The 16,284-nt window shown below is 43.3% G+C and overlaps 1 protein-coding gene across 2 annotated transcripts; it reads right to left on the bottom strand.

The window, feature by feature from the left end:
- Window positions 1-785: 785 nt before the first annotated feature.
- LOC130125028 (jun dimerization protein 2-like) lies at window positions 786-16,001 on the bottom strand. 2 transcript variants are annotated; one of them, XM_056294452.1, is made up of 5 exons: window positions 15,857-16,001; window positions 14,960-15,012; window positions 5,611-5,828; window positions 3,918-4,022; window positions 786-2,356 (listed from the first exon to the last, which is right to left on the bottom strand). In XM_056294452.1, exons 3-5 carry the CDS (start codon window positions 5,803-5,805, stop codon window positions 2,165-2,167), a joined length of 492 nt encoding a protein of 163 aa, XP_056150427.1. In that variant the 5' UTR covers window positions 5,806-5,828; window positions 14,960-15,012; window positions 15,857-16,001; the 3' UTR covers window positions 786-2,164. The 2 variants fall into 2 exon arrangements, with proteins under 2 accessions (XP_056150427.1, XP_056150428.1); XM_056294453.1 differs by lacking the exon at window positions 14,960-15,012.
- Between the last annotated feature and the right edge of the window lie 283 nt (window positions 16,002-16,284).

The raw sequence follows: 16,284 nt of genomic DNA, 5'->3' as shown, positions 1-16,284 counted from the left end.
TCAAATAGCTAACATATCATCATGAGTCTCGTATTGTGAAGAGCTTTAAGAGGGTTAGTTGTTTTTCCATTAACAATGACAACGGCCAGTTGGCAGCTGGGACACTGGCTTAAAGGTTTGCCAGTAGATTGAGGGCAGCGATGACTGAATCCATCAGCTATAATGTTCCTCATAGTCCAAAATAAAAAGAGTAAAATATTTAAGAAACCCAAACTGCCTTCCTCCCTGAGTCACAGAGAAGAGTAATCATTTGTGACAGACAAAACTATACAACATTTTGAATTTCCAAAGCCATCGGGAGACTTTGTTGCTTCTAATTTTACACTGTGGTCTTGTTCAACACTGTTGATAAAATAGTAAAACTCTATTTCGGTATTAACCTTGACAATAACCGAATGTTTGCTCATATACATCAGTAAGTTTCGAAGCCAGCTATCTCTATGGCCCGTGTATGCGCACTGTTGGTCATGAAGTTCTTCCAAGTCTCCACTAGATGGCAATGTTGGCTCTCAATACGGAACGTTGCACACTAGCTCTACATAGAAGTCTATAGGAGCGTTAATACGAGGTTGTTTCCTCGCTCGGAGTTGTATCCTCTCAACTGCAACAGTTTTATTTCAGTCATCAGCATTTTTCTTTCAGTCTATGCAATGAATTTTTTTTTTGTGGATTACACTCATTCTACCAATATTCTGTCTTTTTTTAGACAATCTGTGAAGTATTGTGTGGGATTATCTTAATTATCAATAATTAAAGAAAGGCTCTGGAAGGTAGGAAATGTGAAAGAGTTTGTTTATTGATTTGTTTAACCAAGCTGTCCAAATATTAGCTATGCTTATAAGTATGTGTATTTGTGCGTGTTACGTTTCGACAATGATGACATTCAAGGCACAAAACCCTAAACCAACAGTGAACAATAGGATGCTATAATGACAAAAAAAAAAACTGTTGACTATCTACAAAAAAAAATGCTCCAGCAGAAAAACATTACTTCAGAATGGCTGTTGTCATTGGAAAACAACAAAATACCACCAGAATCTGCTTTTCTTTTGTCTCCCTATCTCTGCCATTTTTCCCATCAGGACAAATCAAATGTGTGGGTAAAAAGAGGTTACAGCTTATTCTTCTGCCACCACCTCGAGTTGCATATCATGTTTATGTGGCGTGAATCAAGACATGCTAGTGCCGTAGTTAGAAAATAGAATTTAATCTACGCAGGGTACCGAAGTCGTACATGGTAGGTGCAGGTCCAAAAACAGGAAACAGAAATACTGCTAGGCTGAGAAGACCTCTGCTTATTTTCACAGCTCTTTGACAGCGCAAAATCGACAAAGTAGTAAGAGGAGACAGACTTAAGAAAGTTAAAACAAAATCACATCAAGTGATGAACAAGCATTTCATATATATATTTTATGTATAAAGCAGTATAAAAACCAGTACGATATTGGACAGACAACATGGCAAAAACAAACAAACAAACAAACAACAAGATTGTAAACATTTTCTGTATATGTGCTTTCATGACGCCAGCGTCACCACAGATCGGATCAACCGGTAATTGCCATCGTCGAGGCAGGGTATAAAAATCAACGTTACAAAAACTCTGGTGTACATGTGTCGAGTATCGAATCCTAACAAAAAAAAAACAAAAACCACTACACCTGTATATTTCGACTAGTAATACAAAGGAAAACACTACGAACAGGTGCCTTTGTGGCCCTCTACAAAACAATGCCACACAGCCTAGTCAGGGCCTTTGTAACAGCACCATATTGATACTAGCATGCTTCCTCAACATCGTTTTCCAGTCGCGTGTTACCTTTTCCAACGGTCCCTTTACGTCAAGATGGTCGCAGCAACGACGAGGCACAGTGGGTGTCAACGAAACATCAACAGTTTATGTAGCGATGAAACTGGGGTTCCCCCCCTCCTCCCCCAGTCTTACAACGGACAGAGCCAGCTCGTGTAGTAGAAGTAGTAGTAATAATAATAATAATAATACTGAGGATCCCTACAACCCCAGGTCTTTGGGCAGAGTCTCCGAAAGTCTCCAGCTCGGAGCTCAAGTGCTTTTTCAGAAATGTAACTGCCAAGTTTGTTGTTTTTCGAATGGCTGGTTTGGGTTCCAGAGTTTCTAGACTCCCGTTTTTTGTTTTGCTGGTTTTCACTTGGAGTCGGTGGCCAGCTCCTCCAGCAAGGGGTTGGCCTCGCTCTCCGGCGTCTTGACGCTGTCTGTCCTCACGATGCAGGTGGGCCGGTGGAGGTTGAGCATGACCATCAGCTGCTGCCTCTCCAAGCGGAGCTCCTCGATCTGGGCCTTCAGCTCGGAGTTCACCATTTCCAGACGCTCCGATTCCTGCAGAGAGTTAGTGTGGAGGGGTGAAAATCCTTCATCCGAACCAGTGGCATAGCAATAATAATTCAAATACAACCAAAACCACATCTTTGTTTGATTAGACTTCTGTTATATCCAGAGGGAAGAAACAAAGGACCACGGGTAGAGCAGGCAAGTTTGCAGGACGTGGAGGGGATCGGATAACATGAAGCTAGCAAATATCACTGGGAAGGGGGTGCGTTTGGTTTGTCTAAACAAGATCACTTTGCTGCATTTGCAGATTTACCCAAGAACTACTTTATTTAAGATGAAATCTGTGACTTTTCTCCATTAATAAGTGGTTATTTTATCCATCTGGAGCATGGAGCTAGGTTACATAATACTGACTGGCATCGTTACCATGGTTGGACACCCTCTCCAGTCTCCGTACACCGCTGTCGAAACTTTTTGACCGGGTCATATGAACACTGGTGCAAAGGCAAACATGTACATCTTGGAAAACAACTCCAGCGGGGGGGGGGGGGGGGACTGAAATGTGATGCTGATATGTCGATGTTGCTGTCGGACAACCAATCAATATTACTGTAGACCAATGTTGCGAAGTAGTTCGATGAAGTTTGTAATACTTTAGATTGCATGCGTTAGCTTTGGTCCAAGGATGCCATTTTTACAAGTGTGACCTGTTTACTGCTGAACTGATGGCACACAAGCGACAATGGCTGTTACACCTTGTTTGTTGTCTGAAAAAACTCAATTGCACCAGGTCTACTTCTCACAGCAAACCAGACCTCTGTTCTACTGTAATATTGATTGTCTGTCGAACAGAATTGCCACATCATCAGTTTTACATGGATACAATAACGACATTAATAGAGAAAAGTCACGGATTGCAGCTTTAACTTTTAACTAGAAAACGATTGGGAAATGTTGCAAGGAAAGTTTGTATTTCAAGCTATTTGGACGGAGACCAAACACGTCACAGCATTTACTTGATTTATTTTCTACAGTAGTGCTGAAGGGGTGAAACTTAAATCATCTTGGCTGATGGGAGAGTCCATTCTCAACAAAGTGAGACATTCACATCAAACAGAGTCAAGTGCAGGACACGCTACAAATGTACTGCAGTCACTGAGCCTCTTTGAGGAGATACTGGTCAAGTTCCTACTTGCGTGATATAGTCTGCAATAAATTTGCAAACAGTGCCCCCATCTCTCTTGCATGAGGCTATAGTTCTGTCAAAACAACTAAATTCCACAGTAGCAAGGAACAAATAATATTGTCACATGTTATTGTTACCTGGCTCTCTCCATCTGGCCACCTAATCATCCCCCCATGTAATTCGCTCAATGATTCCCCCCCTCTCCACCTCAAGCTGATGTGTGTTGTGAACGTTCTGGCGCAAAATGGTTGCTGTGCATGCATCACCCAGGTGGGTGCTACACATTGGTGGTGGTTGAGGTGAGTTTCCACCCTTCACTTGTGAAGCACTTTGGGTATCAAGATAAAGCGCTATATATATGTAATATATTATTATTATTATTATTATTATTATTATTATATGCTGGGCCTGCCATCAACCCACCCTTTGAAGGAAGTCGGTCCTCTCCTTCTTTTTGTTCCGGCACCGTGCAGCTGCCACTTTGTTTTTCTCTCTTCTTCGTTTCCTCCTCTCCTCATCCTCATCCATCTGCAAAGAGAAAACATTCTTAGCTACCTGAAGATAAAAAGACTGGTATAGGACTTTTTACAGCATGGACATCAACTACATGTAACAGATAACCTGTCCTGATCTGTACCTGGCAGATGTTACATACATGTACAATAATGGTCATTATAGAACACAGCTTGTTGTGCAGCTGTGTTTAAAAAAGAAATGAATGTAACTGTCATCTCAGCCATGTCAACCTGAAAATCAGTGGTAGTGATCAAACGAAGTTGGAAAGGCAAATCCTGCTACGGAAAGTCATGGTTTAACGCCTGAAGTGATTCCTTTATCCAACACTAGAGGTCGCTAAAGATAAATGGAATTTAAATTCAGCCCTTTTTTCAGGCGCTGACAAGAATCCCTGAAGAAATTCATACCCATGAGACCAAACTCAACAGTTGTAGCTCACGTAGTGTGACTTATTTACGTGAACTTAGAACACAGAAAAGATTTTAATAGTCAGGCCACAAGCTAACTGACTCATTACCTAAACTGAGCAGTGTATCCAGAATGACACTAGAGATGCACTGTGTTATCCTCCCCATAAGGGCTTTTTGGGGGTCATACTGATGTCTGATCCAACCCTCAGCAGAAGATTCAAGAAAGCTTTACTGCTTTTGTTTTGTTTTGTTTTTTGGCACCGGGGCAGTTTTTAATTTGTCGCCATGCAAGTCTGTTTCCCTCAGAATCACACAGAAGTCCTTCCCAAAAGATGTATTGCTCATTTATATTGATTTAGCCAATGGAATGAAATTGGATAAAGGTTGATTTTAAGACGAATGGAGTGAAACCCCAATGACGTACACTCGCCTCACTGGCAAATCGATGCAAACACCCCCCCCCCCCAAAAAAAACTTTCCATGCATGTCTTTAGAAGGGGCTTGTTAAAGACAACGTGAAACAGCATTTAGAGCATAACTCGGTGACGTAATGTGACGTGTTTCAAAGTAAAATAAGATATTAGGGCAGGAAAAACATATAGGGAGGGATGTGATTTGATCCTTCACAGGATTTGATTGGCTTATGAAAAAAATTTCATGATATTATTGGTTGGAATGTTGCTCGCCCACCCGCTCGGACTTGATGACACAATCATAAAAACTTCTCTGTTTTGGGGGAAATTGAGGAGATTAAATTTCGATGTAACAAGTAAAAAGTGGAATTTTTGTGATTTTTTTTTTTGCCTTAAGTTTTCAATAGGTACATAATATGACCGGGGAAATGAGCTGACAAGGTGAAAAAGTAAACTCTCATCTTCTCTCTCATGGCTGACTCAATGCCTACTTTTTTTCTGGACATTTTCTGCCTTTATTGGATAGTGATAGTCGAGAGAGAGAGACCAGAGGGGAGAGAAAGGGGATGACATGCAGCAAGGGGCCTGGGCTGGATTTGAACAGGCCGCTGCGGTAAGGACTCAGCCTTATGTGATGCACGCTCTACCAGGTGAGCCACTGGGGCACTCCTAAACCTCGATGCCTACTTTTAACAGATTTGTTTTTTACATCAAAACAACCACTCCCCCCACAAAAACCAGAGTTATACCTGTTTCCTCTGACCACCTCCTTCTCACCTCTGTCTTGATGGCCAGCGGTCTCTTCCCCAGCCTCCCCAGGAAGTGCAGCGGGGACAGCATGGCGCCAAGCTGCTGGAAGTCAGCCAGTTTGAGCTGGTCGGTGAGCGTGGTGGCCGAGATGCCCACCAGTGGGCCCAGGCCAGGCAGGGAGCCCGCCGCCAGCGATGGGTCAGGGATCTGTCCCGGCATCATGTCCGACACGGCATCCACCGCCGCTATGGGGAGAGGTGGAGGAAGAGAGGAGAAGAGAGGGAAAAGGGAGGAAGGAAGGCAGGAGACCAGGGAGAGAGGAAGAAAATGAAGGAGTAGGCAAGAGAGAATGATTAATAACAATGTGATGAAACTTAACAATGTGACTTTGCATGGTCATACTCAACCAATATCACATACAGTATATGTACAACTCATGCCTGTGTGTTTATGCTTTATTGTCTTTTAAAAAAAAGACTACAATCATTCTGTACAGTATCACATTGTAGAAATAAGGTGTATTCTGTACCCGTCTATCAGAATAGAAAAGAATAACCCTTAAAACAGTGATCAATTGATATAATCCATCTGTGTATAGCTGCTCTTTTGCAACCTCATATTTCACCTTAGATCAGCAATACACAAGTGATAGCACGAGATTCGCTCACTACCTGTTTTTCCAGTCGCCCCATATCATTTTAACCACCGCTTGTTAAATCAAATAGAGCAGTCAAGTTTTGACAGCTTTAACAGCTGTTATTTTCCTAAATTTGCAACCAAAACAAAATCCATACTATGCAGAGCCCGACACTTATTCCCGTGGCTTGAAATGCAGCGGGAGGCCATGAAAGTCTTCATAGGTCATTACCAACGTCCCCAGATTTTTCTGTGAGCTATTCATCATGACTATTCATTTATTTTTTTGTAAGCTAAATCTAAGAGACCAATTTAGATATCAAAAGCATTTATCTTCAAATGCAGAGAATTAGACTCATACGTTCCACCAACACCACCCTCTTTCAACAATTTTGGGCAGTTTGGACGAATTGACCGCAGTTCTCTTTAATGTAATCAGGGAGGAATGAGAGCGAGAGTGAGAGAGAGAGAGAGAGAGAGAGAGAGAGAGAGAGAGAGAGAGAGAGAGAGAGAGAGAGAGAGAGAGAGAGAGAGAGAGAGAGAGAGAGAGAGAGAGAGAGAGAGAGAGAGAGAGAGCAAAAAAAAAAAGAAAAGAAGGAGAGCTTGTGCAGGCCTAAAGGAAGTGGCGAGAGAATTAAGACGTCTCTCTAATTACTGTAAAACCGAGACTTGGAAAACTTCTGATGGCCAAATAAAAAACAAATGTTACAGATGGGAAGAGTGCAACTTGAGCCGTTTCTCTCCCCCTGCCCATCCCTGCGATCCGCGAGCAGAGACCACCGGCAGGCCACACGGTTACAGCACTGTTTACGAAAATACACACATTGAAACACGCACCATGCATGCGGAGTATTTAAAAAAAAAAAAAAGAGTTTTATAGAGGCAATCATCAGCAACCGCATCAAATTTCTGACATCGACAGAACTTGTTTTTGAGGAGACCCTCGTGTGTCCGATACAATAAAAACACTGATCCGGATAAAATGATGGCTAGGATTACCGGGGAAAATGCCTTTGGACATCACGATGGAGCATTTTTATAATAATAATAATAAAAATTTAAAAAAAAACAAAACAGATTGATAACATCAATTTGTCTGTTAGATTCATAGCACAACTTCTGCAGGTCGGGCACAAAGCCCCTCTCATGTGGGACCAACAAAGGCATCTATTGTGAGGTGGTGCAAGACAGCTGACTTTGCTGGTGGGTGACCAGCTGACAGGCCGACTGTATTACTGGACCGATTTTTGCTTCCTTCCTCGGCAATATTTTTTCTTAGGCACCAAAAGTCCTGATCTGTTACAAAAGACACAGAAGAGGTAATGACAAATGCAGGAGTTATGTAACTGCTTTCTAGTGTACTCCACCCTGCTTATGGCTAGTGTCGCAGTGTTTCTTCATGGCTCAGCACAAAAAACCACCCAGACAGTCCAGCTTTGGGGTTGAATCTCTCTTCTTTTTTTTTTTTTAAGTTGGGACGGTGTGATTCGGTAACTGCAACAGTCTCGGGATGAGGACAGCGCTGTCTGATTTGGTCTGAAATTTGTTCGTTTGTTGCACAAACATGGAATTTGACTCCGGTTTCGTGGCTCTCACGGTGTACTTAACATAGAATAACAACACAACAATCTTCAGATATAGACATAAGGATTGACTATATATGGATGGCGTGGTGGTCTATTCCATTGCCTACCAACACGAGGATCTCCAGTTCGAATCCCCGTGTTACCTCTGGCTTGGTCGGGCGCTTGGTCCCTACAGACACAATTGGCCGTGTCTGTGGCTAGGAAGCCGGATGTGGGTATATGTCCTGGTCGCTGCACTAGTGCCTCCTCCGGTTGGTCGGGCTGCCTGTTCAGGAGGGAGGAGGAACAGTGTGATCCTCCCATGCGCTACGTCCCCCTGGCGAAACTCCTCACTGTCAGGTGAAAAGACGCGGCTGGCGACTCCACATGTATCGGAGGAAGCATGTGGTAGTCTGCAGCCCTCCCTGGATCGGCAGGTGGAGGTGGAGCAGCAACTGGGACGGCTCGGAAGAGTGGGGTAATTGGCCGGGTACAACTGGGGAGAAAAACGGGGGGAAATCCAAAAAAAAAAAAAAAGGATTGACTATATACAGGTGAAATAAGGGGTGATAGAGTGAAGTGGTGCAGAGAATATATCAGAGATGCTGAAATAGATGTCAGCAGGTTACTTACATACATGCCTGAGGTAGATGGACATGACAGAGCATACCAGTATCCATACAATGTACAGTACAGTACATGCAAAATGATTGGATTTATTTGGCAGTGTTAAGCGTTCATTTGAATGACAGCCCGCGGAAAGAAACTTTTTTTTTTTGAGTGAAAGGAATGACAACATGAGATATCCACTTACTAAAAAAGGGATCATGCAGGAATGAGTGTTGGGAAAACTATATCGGCACAAAAGAGTACAGCTAAACCTCGAGATCGACGTTCAGCATTGAGACAGATGGTGTCAAGGCCATTGTGTTAGATGAGCAATTTTGCTAGCAATTTGGAGAGCCTTCGACATCAAATAACTAATATCATTGCTCACAGAGATTACAATGCCTCTAGATCGAAGATATTCGCATGAATCTATGGTCAAAGACCTCTCAGTTCATCTCCAGACCTGTCGTCTGCCACCTTCCACCGACATGATTTATTGGCTCCGAGGAGAGGCTGGTGTGTGGAGCCAGTCTCAAACGAGGCATTTTATTATTTAATTCCTCATCTCTCTCTCCCTCCCCCAACCCCCCCCCTCCTCCGCCCCCGGTCTCTTTCCTCCTCCGCCTCTCTCCATCTGTATGTATACTCCCATTTACACTGCACTTGGCAGCGGTCGGTTGTTTTTTCTGGAGAGGGGAAGAACAAGAGAGCCCTGGTGAAAATCTGTCTCGAAACTCCCTCAAAACTCAACTCCCGGGGGAGGTTTGCAATTGGAGAGTGCCAGCGTCTACCCATTCTCAAGAACAACTGTCTAAGAACAAGGCAAACCATATGTGGGCTAATGCCGGGCTGAGCAGACTGGAAAGCCATTAGATGAGTCGGACATGGCCACTGCAGTGCTGCTATTAGACGAGTGCAGTGGATTAGCCTGCAGACATTCTGGGGCACGCTGACCCTCAGGACTTCACTACAGACTTGACATGACCTCAATTAATTTACAGTTACCACACCAAATACATCACAACTGCAACGTAGTGTAAATTTCTGTACTCAGGATATGAGCAGATAATGGAGATGTTTGGCAACCTGTTTTTTTTGGGGTTTTTTTTTTGCAACCTCCTAAAGTGAGCGAGTGATTAAGTGCTTACTAGGTGCACTCAACTTTAATTCAAATGTGGAATTTCAAGTTTCATGTACATTTCAAAGAACTTCAGTGCACCCTGTCAGTGGATCCCATGCACGAACCACCCGGGCACACATACAAATAGTAATCAATTCGAATGCTGACAAAATGAGTCAGGAGTGTGCCATGCTCGCTCTTCCGTTGTTCTCTGGTGACCCAGAACTGCAGTGGAATTCAAAAGATGGAATCTAACCTTGCCTCTGAGCCAGAGGTACAGCCGCAAAAACTTAAAGCCCATTAGGAATGACTGAGAAGAAGGCTCCGGGAGCCAAAATGGAGTCTGATAACCGAGTTGGCCAGACACCGACCGCCGATTTACAGACATGGAATTGAATCTGCCTTGAACAAACACCATTTTTCAAAGGCAATTGACGTTAAGAAAACAAAGTAGTTGTGGACTAAGCTTATTTCATGTCTATTAATCTGGTCCATATGCATTATAACACAGCCCACAATGTTCTCAGTCAGGCATATTGCAAGGAAAGCCCCTGTTCATAGGTATGACTTGTTCCAACATGCTAGCTCATTTGAGCCCAACTCTGCTGCTATCACACACACACACACACACACACACACACACACACACACACACACACACACACACACACACACACACACACACACACACACAATGTACATAAACAGTGAAACCTGACATCTAGTATATCATCTCTCATGTGTCTGGTATCTGATGCGTGAGATGAGCTCACAAAACTAAAACTAAAATGCACAGAGCTTGCATGGAAGGGAACACACTAAGTATATAGCATCACTCCTTTCAATTATGAGACATAAAAGTGAAGCACACACACGCCATTTCAGGCAACTTATAATACTCTGGGCCCGCCGCTCCACACTGGCCTGTGACAAGGCTTGCTTTGGAGTCCAAATTGACTTTTTTTTTTATTTTTGTTTTCTATTTAGCGTGTAAATGTGCTTTCAACTTGCAATCAAAGTGTTTACGTATCCCAGCTGCACAGTTGCACAGCTTCAATATCCAATAGAAAGCAGTCAAGTATGAAGCCCCAAAGGACCCAGCTGACACATTTGCTGAACTTCAAAAGTGATACCCCAAACCATGAGTCAAAAAGAATTTACACTTTTCCAAAGGAAGGGGTATTTTTTTGCCCCCTTTTTCTCCTTTTTTTTTTGTCACTGGAAGTCTGCTGCACAGGATTAGTGGTCAGCGTTTGATGATGCAACACCACTACTGTGTTTTTGCAGTGAAGCATAAAAGCCAATGCCACAGCTTTGGTACAGTCTGCCTTTAAACAAAGACACCTTCTACAGTCCAGCAGTGGTGTGGGCACCGCTGCTCCTTAGAAAGACGGGGAGGGGAGGGGCTGGAGCCGTGAGCACCGAGGGTGGGGAGCGGAAACGTCATGTATTAGTTATGAAATATAGGATCGCCCTCAAAATCTGATCCTGGCTAGAGCCGAGGACCGATCTAATGCATGTTGAACTGAGGCTCATTGGTGGTGTGCTTTTATATATATGTGTGTGTGTGTGTGTGTGTGTGTGTGTGTGTGTGTGTGTGTGTGTGTGTGTGTGTTAGCATAGGTCAGTAAATATAATGTGAACGTAGACGTATGTGCCACTGTGACACACTGTGTGTGTGTGTGTGTGTGTGTATATCTATCTATATATACACACACACACACACACACACACACACACACACACACACACATATACAATCCTCTCCTTTCTCCACTCACATACTCGATCTGTCTTCAGTTCAACCAAATGGGTCCATTTCCTGAGCCATTCCTGAGAGCAATTAGCAGCTCCAGCGTTGTGGAATTCAGCCCCTTACCAATAGCCAACAGCACAAGTCTACTGGAGGCCCTATTATCCCCAACCCCTATAGAGAAGGTGCATGTGGGCATCTGTGTGCATGTGTGCGTGTGTGTGTATGTGTGCGTGTGTGTGTGTGTATATATATAAACTGAGAGACAGCCAGAAAAAAGGAAAAAAGAGAGGAGAGCCACCAAGGCTTGGCAGAAGCCAATAATTACCTTGTACACTTGTTTTTCAACAAGGGCCAAAGTGGTAACATAAAATGAGAAATTCACAGAAACCTCCACCAATGCATTTCTTACTGTGGCTAAAAGAAGGTGTCAAGGTTTTTTTTTGTTTTTTTTTTGCTGTCAGCATCCTAGCTAGCTAAATCTGGGGGTTAATTTTGCTGTGCTTTGGCAAACAAAGGGGATAAAATAAAGGCTCAGAGTTTAACTAAAGCTGTGTGCTCCCGTGCTGCCTCGTTTCATACTTTAAAGAGTCGCGGTGTTACAGGGAAGACACGAGATACACTTTCCAGAAGGCTTTCGGAGCACTTTATTTATTTTGGACTTCGCCACTGCTCACCTCACGCCCAAGCATCTTGCAAAACCCTCCATGACTTACGATGAACCTTTTGGGGCTCTATCTCAATGAGAGCGCTGAAAATGAACAATGAGAATGCAGCCCGGGCCAAGTCACGTTCTCTCAATCTCGGGCCAAGGTCTGAGCGATCATCATTACCGTCTGTACTCAGTCAGGCTATGTGTTGAGTTACAGCCTTTCGCAATTCTCAAAAGAGGCCAGGGAATTTGGCACAGTTTTTCCACAAGGACAGTACAGTCCAGCTATACAGTATCAGCATTCCTCCGAGCCCTCATTACATTTAAATGGAGGCACAAGATGAGACGCAGGCACGAGAAGAGACACCCCAAAATCAGGTTTTTGTTTTGATTACACTACGGTCATCTCTGGTCATTAAACTCAAGGCTTTCTGTGTGTGTGTGTGCATGTGTGTGTGTGTGACTTCGCATGCATGAGTGTGTGTGTGTGTGCGTGCAAGCAAGTCACATCACAAAACAGGATCTTTTTCACAGCTTTCATTTCTCGTTCATCCATTCTCATGGAATAAGCAGGCACTGCATGCATGCACCTATCAGCACAGGCGGAAACGGGAACCTTTTCCAATTCTGCTTGTGATGATGACTAAGCTCTAAACACCATTCAAGTGCAAACAAGAGTGTTTGATCTCCCAGTACCATCAAATGATGATAAGACCCCCCAGGTACAAATGTGATTAGAGAGCTTAATTCACCCCCTTAATTATGGTTATGGTGCTCCAGCAGCAGCCAAACTGAACTACAATAACTGGCTACATTATCTTTTTTTTACTGTGAAATTGCTCGAGGCTGCAAAGAGTTTAAATATTGCGTATGGACCTATTGTTGGCACTTTCCAAATCAGTGTATATTTTAGTCAAGGGCAAACACGGAAAACCTCCAGACGGGCACAAAGGCATGAGCACTGTGGTTACCTACATTCAAACAATGTCAAGTAATCATTGGCTATCTTCCTGCATGGCTTGTGCCGGTGCCATGCAAAAAAAGTCACACATTTAAAATTCCTCACTCACATGCACCATCCAGGTTAACTTTTAAAAGATTTTTTTCCCAAGCAGTAAATCAGGACTAACTTGTGTATGAAGCAGATATGGTTACACTTTGCAAGGGATTCAATGACTTGTGATACTAATACAGATGAAAAAAGGGGCATTTTGCAGTGTATGGAGTTTCACTCCATGACAAAGTCATGACAAAACTTTGTGCAATCATAGACATCAACAGATTGGTCAACCAAGGACAGAAAATGAAATTTAATGGCCGGTGTATGTTGAAGCAATCAGCATTGTTATGTAACATGTGGTTGTCGCTTCAGTGGTGTTTCATACTTTGTCCTCTGACGTTTCCTCATCTATCCCACGACAAACGAACATTTGCTCTGATTAAACAACTGCTGATAACTAGAACTAGAAGCCTTTTTTCCCCCCTCTATACTTAAGCAAACCAGAGGTGAAAATATAAGTTGACATTATGCAACATCATGTGTTCTTTGTGCGAGGACAGCAAATTGGTTTCACTTCCAACAAGTCAATACAACAAAGAGATTCAGTAAATCTGGAAGTCATGAATACTTCAATGCATTTTTTTTCTTAAAATGGAACCTTCTCTATGTCCTTTCATTTTTTCCAAAAACATGTTTTTCTAACATGGGGCCTACAAAATGTCTCTTCTCTGGGTTACACCCTGGGACTTCTGGGTGTTGACACCCACGATGTACGTCCAGGCTGCTTCAGTACGGTGTTTTTACATGCCATGTGGATCAGCTTATGGGGACTCTGAAACAACAATGTAATGGCCACAGAAGTGAATGGCTGCTCTTCCAGCATTAATATTAGTATCACTGTGCTAGCTGTTGCGTGGTTGGCTGGCCTGCCTGCAATGCGTCTACTGTCTATTCAACATACTGGGGTGCAGCTTGGCAATCCATGCTCTCCAGAGAGGCACTGGAAGGCATTTCTACTTAAAATAAACCCTGTGCGCCCACATCCACCCTCTCAGCCCTGACGGCCCTGTGCTGCCTGCCTCTCGGCTCGCCAGCCCTTCCCCATTAATCCATTGCAGCGTTCCATTTATGCGGAAACCATCCCACCGATGTGCCCGGGCAGGCGCTTGGGCATTTAAACCCCCTGCAACACACGCTTGTTTGCTTAGACACACACAAACACTCATCCAAACACAGACAAGGATACACATGGACATACAAACACACACATACACAGAGGCAAATGAATAAAAACACACTAGCGTCTGCGTTGTGTGGCTTGCACATCTAAAATGCAAACACTGCACCAGATGGAAAGCATGCAAATAGTCTATTGGAAGGCACTGAACATACCTACTCACCAGTTATCACAACAACATAACAACACATACAAACCCACATGACGCAAACTGCCTCTCCTAACATTATGCTTCCCATTCCATGACTGGTCTATAGCCTTTGGGCCACTAAGGGCAGAGAACTGAAGCTACCTTTGGCCTAGATAGAGTTACTGTTACAGCATGTGCAAGTCTTTCTGAAGCTCCTGATGTGGACATGATATTTACCAGCACTTTCATGGGGGAAGCAAATAAAATGTTACTGCAGAGATCTAGCAGATATGTTTGTAATAATATGTCTGGTTCTAATGTCCCTTATGAATAATAGAAATGCAAAAGCATGTATGCACCTGCACTGACATGCACACGCAATTTGCTTTCCATTGCTGAGGATATGCAGTGAAACATAGCTGAGTGTGTAGGCTGTGTGGCCAACACAAAAATTGTGAATATGCGCCAGTCCAGGCATATGTCCAGCAAGACTAGGTTGTACTCACATGTGCCAGAAAACCTTCAAGTTCACTTTTATTCAACGTTTCAAGATGAGCTAGCAAAGCCAGGGAAAGTTGTTTTCAGTGCAGAAGATGATCAATGCAAGACTATTTCTGCACTGGCATCTCAAAATAATCTTAACATGTACCAATTTCCAAAGTCATAATACTTACTCAGAAAATAGTTGGCAATCCTCTTCTAGCAATGGTGCAAATGTGTTTGGACGCTGTTGAGAAACATGAGCGTTTATTGCTATGATTGTGATTATCGTTATTATCATATATCTGTTGTAATTTGTCAAAATGGCAGTTCAAGGCAGTTCTAAAGACGGTTTTTATAAAATCATATTTACCAGTAGTTTACAAAAGAAGTTTTGTTTAAAGTACAAATGGTGCAACATGATCCGATCCAGACTATGAACTCATACAATTTGATGGATAGGACTAGACTGCACATTGCAGACTATCCAGCGTGTTTGCTGAAAAGCCATAATGTGGCGTTACATAACTGTTGAATGTGGGAAAATAACACTTGGCGTATTTAGTAACGTGAAGTTTCCCCGCCTCGAGCGTTAAGCGACTCGGACTTCTGTAACGTGTAACTTAGCGAGCGGTTAAATAGAGCCTTCTTGTAAGCCAACGGATGTTACAACAGTTGCAAAAACAACGCATAGTAAAGCTGTGACAGAGACATTTTGAACTCTACGTTAACGTGGAAGACTAACTAACAAACGGCTTAAATGTGTTTGAATCATTACGAATCATTCTATAGATAGATAGATATATAGATAGATAGATAGATAGCGTTTGTGTGTGTGTGTGTGTGTGTGTGTGTGTGTGTGTGTGTGATATCGGCTACGAATAGGTTCGCGCACTTTAACTGCACCACATCAGTTTTCAGCTACTGAATAATTCAACAATGACAAACGTGGTGGAAACGAAACAAACAACACGTACAATATATATCTACACTGTAGATATATATGCCACACAATGCCAGCGCCACCACTTACCGTCGCCAAAATACAACAGAGGGGGGTTAAGAATCGCATATCGAAGGTAGATTTTTACCTGTTAAGCGTCCAAATTCCGGCGTGTAGTGTGTGCGGAGGGGCTGACGACGGCGGCTCTGGATGCTGGTTGGGGGACTGGGACAGCGGTTGCATCAGCCCGCTTAAGTACCGCCGAACGCCTGGTAGAGCGCAGGAATGCGGAACCGTCCTGCCAGACGTGCAGTTAAAAAAAAAAGGAAAGAAAAAAAAGGTTTGTTTCGCTCCGCCCCTAGCAACCGGGAGAAAAAAAAACAACACACACACACACACACACACACACACACACACACACACACACACACACACACACACACACACACACACACACACACACACACACACACAAACACACGCAGAGAGGAAAGTTTCAAGAGAAAGACCTGGGAGGCAAAACAAGTTGATAATAATAAATAAACACACACGTTCTGCCGATGTGAACAATGAATT

This window comes from Lampris incognitus, chromosome 15, assembly GCF_029633865.1.
Source record: "Lampris incognitus isolate fLamInc1 chromosome 15, fLamInc1.hap2, whole genome shotgun sequence".
Taxonomy (NCBI): domain Eukaryota; kingdom Metazoa; phylum Chordata; class Actinopteri; order Lampriformes; family Lampridae; genus Lampris; species Lampris incognitus.
This window is presented reverse-complemented; position numbering and strand designations above follow the sequence as displayed.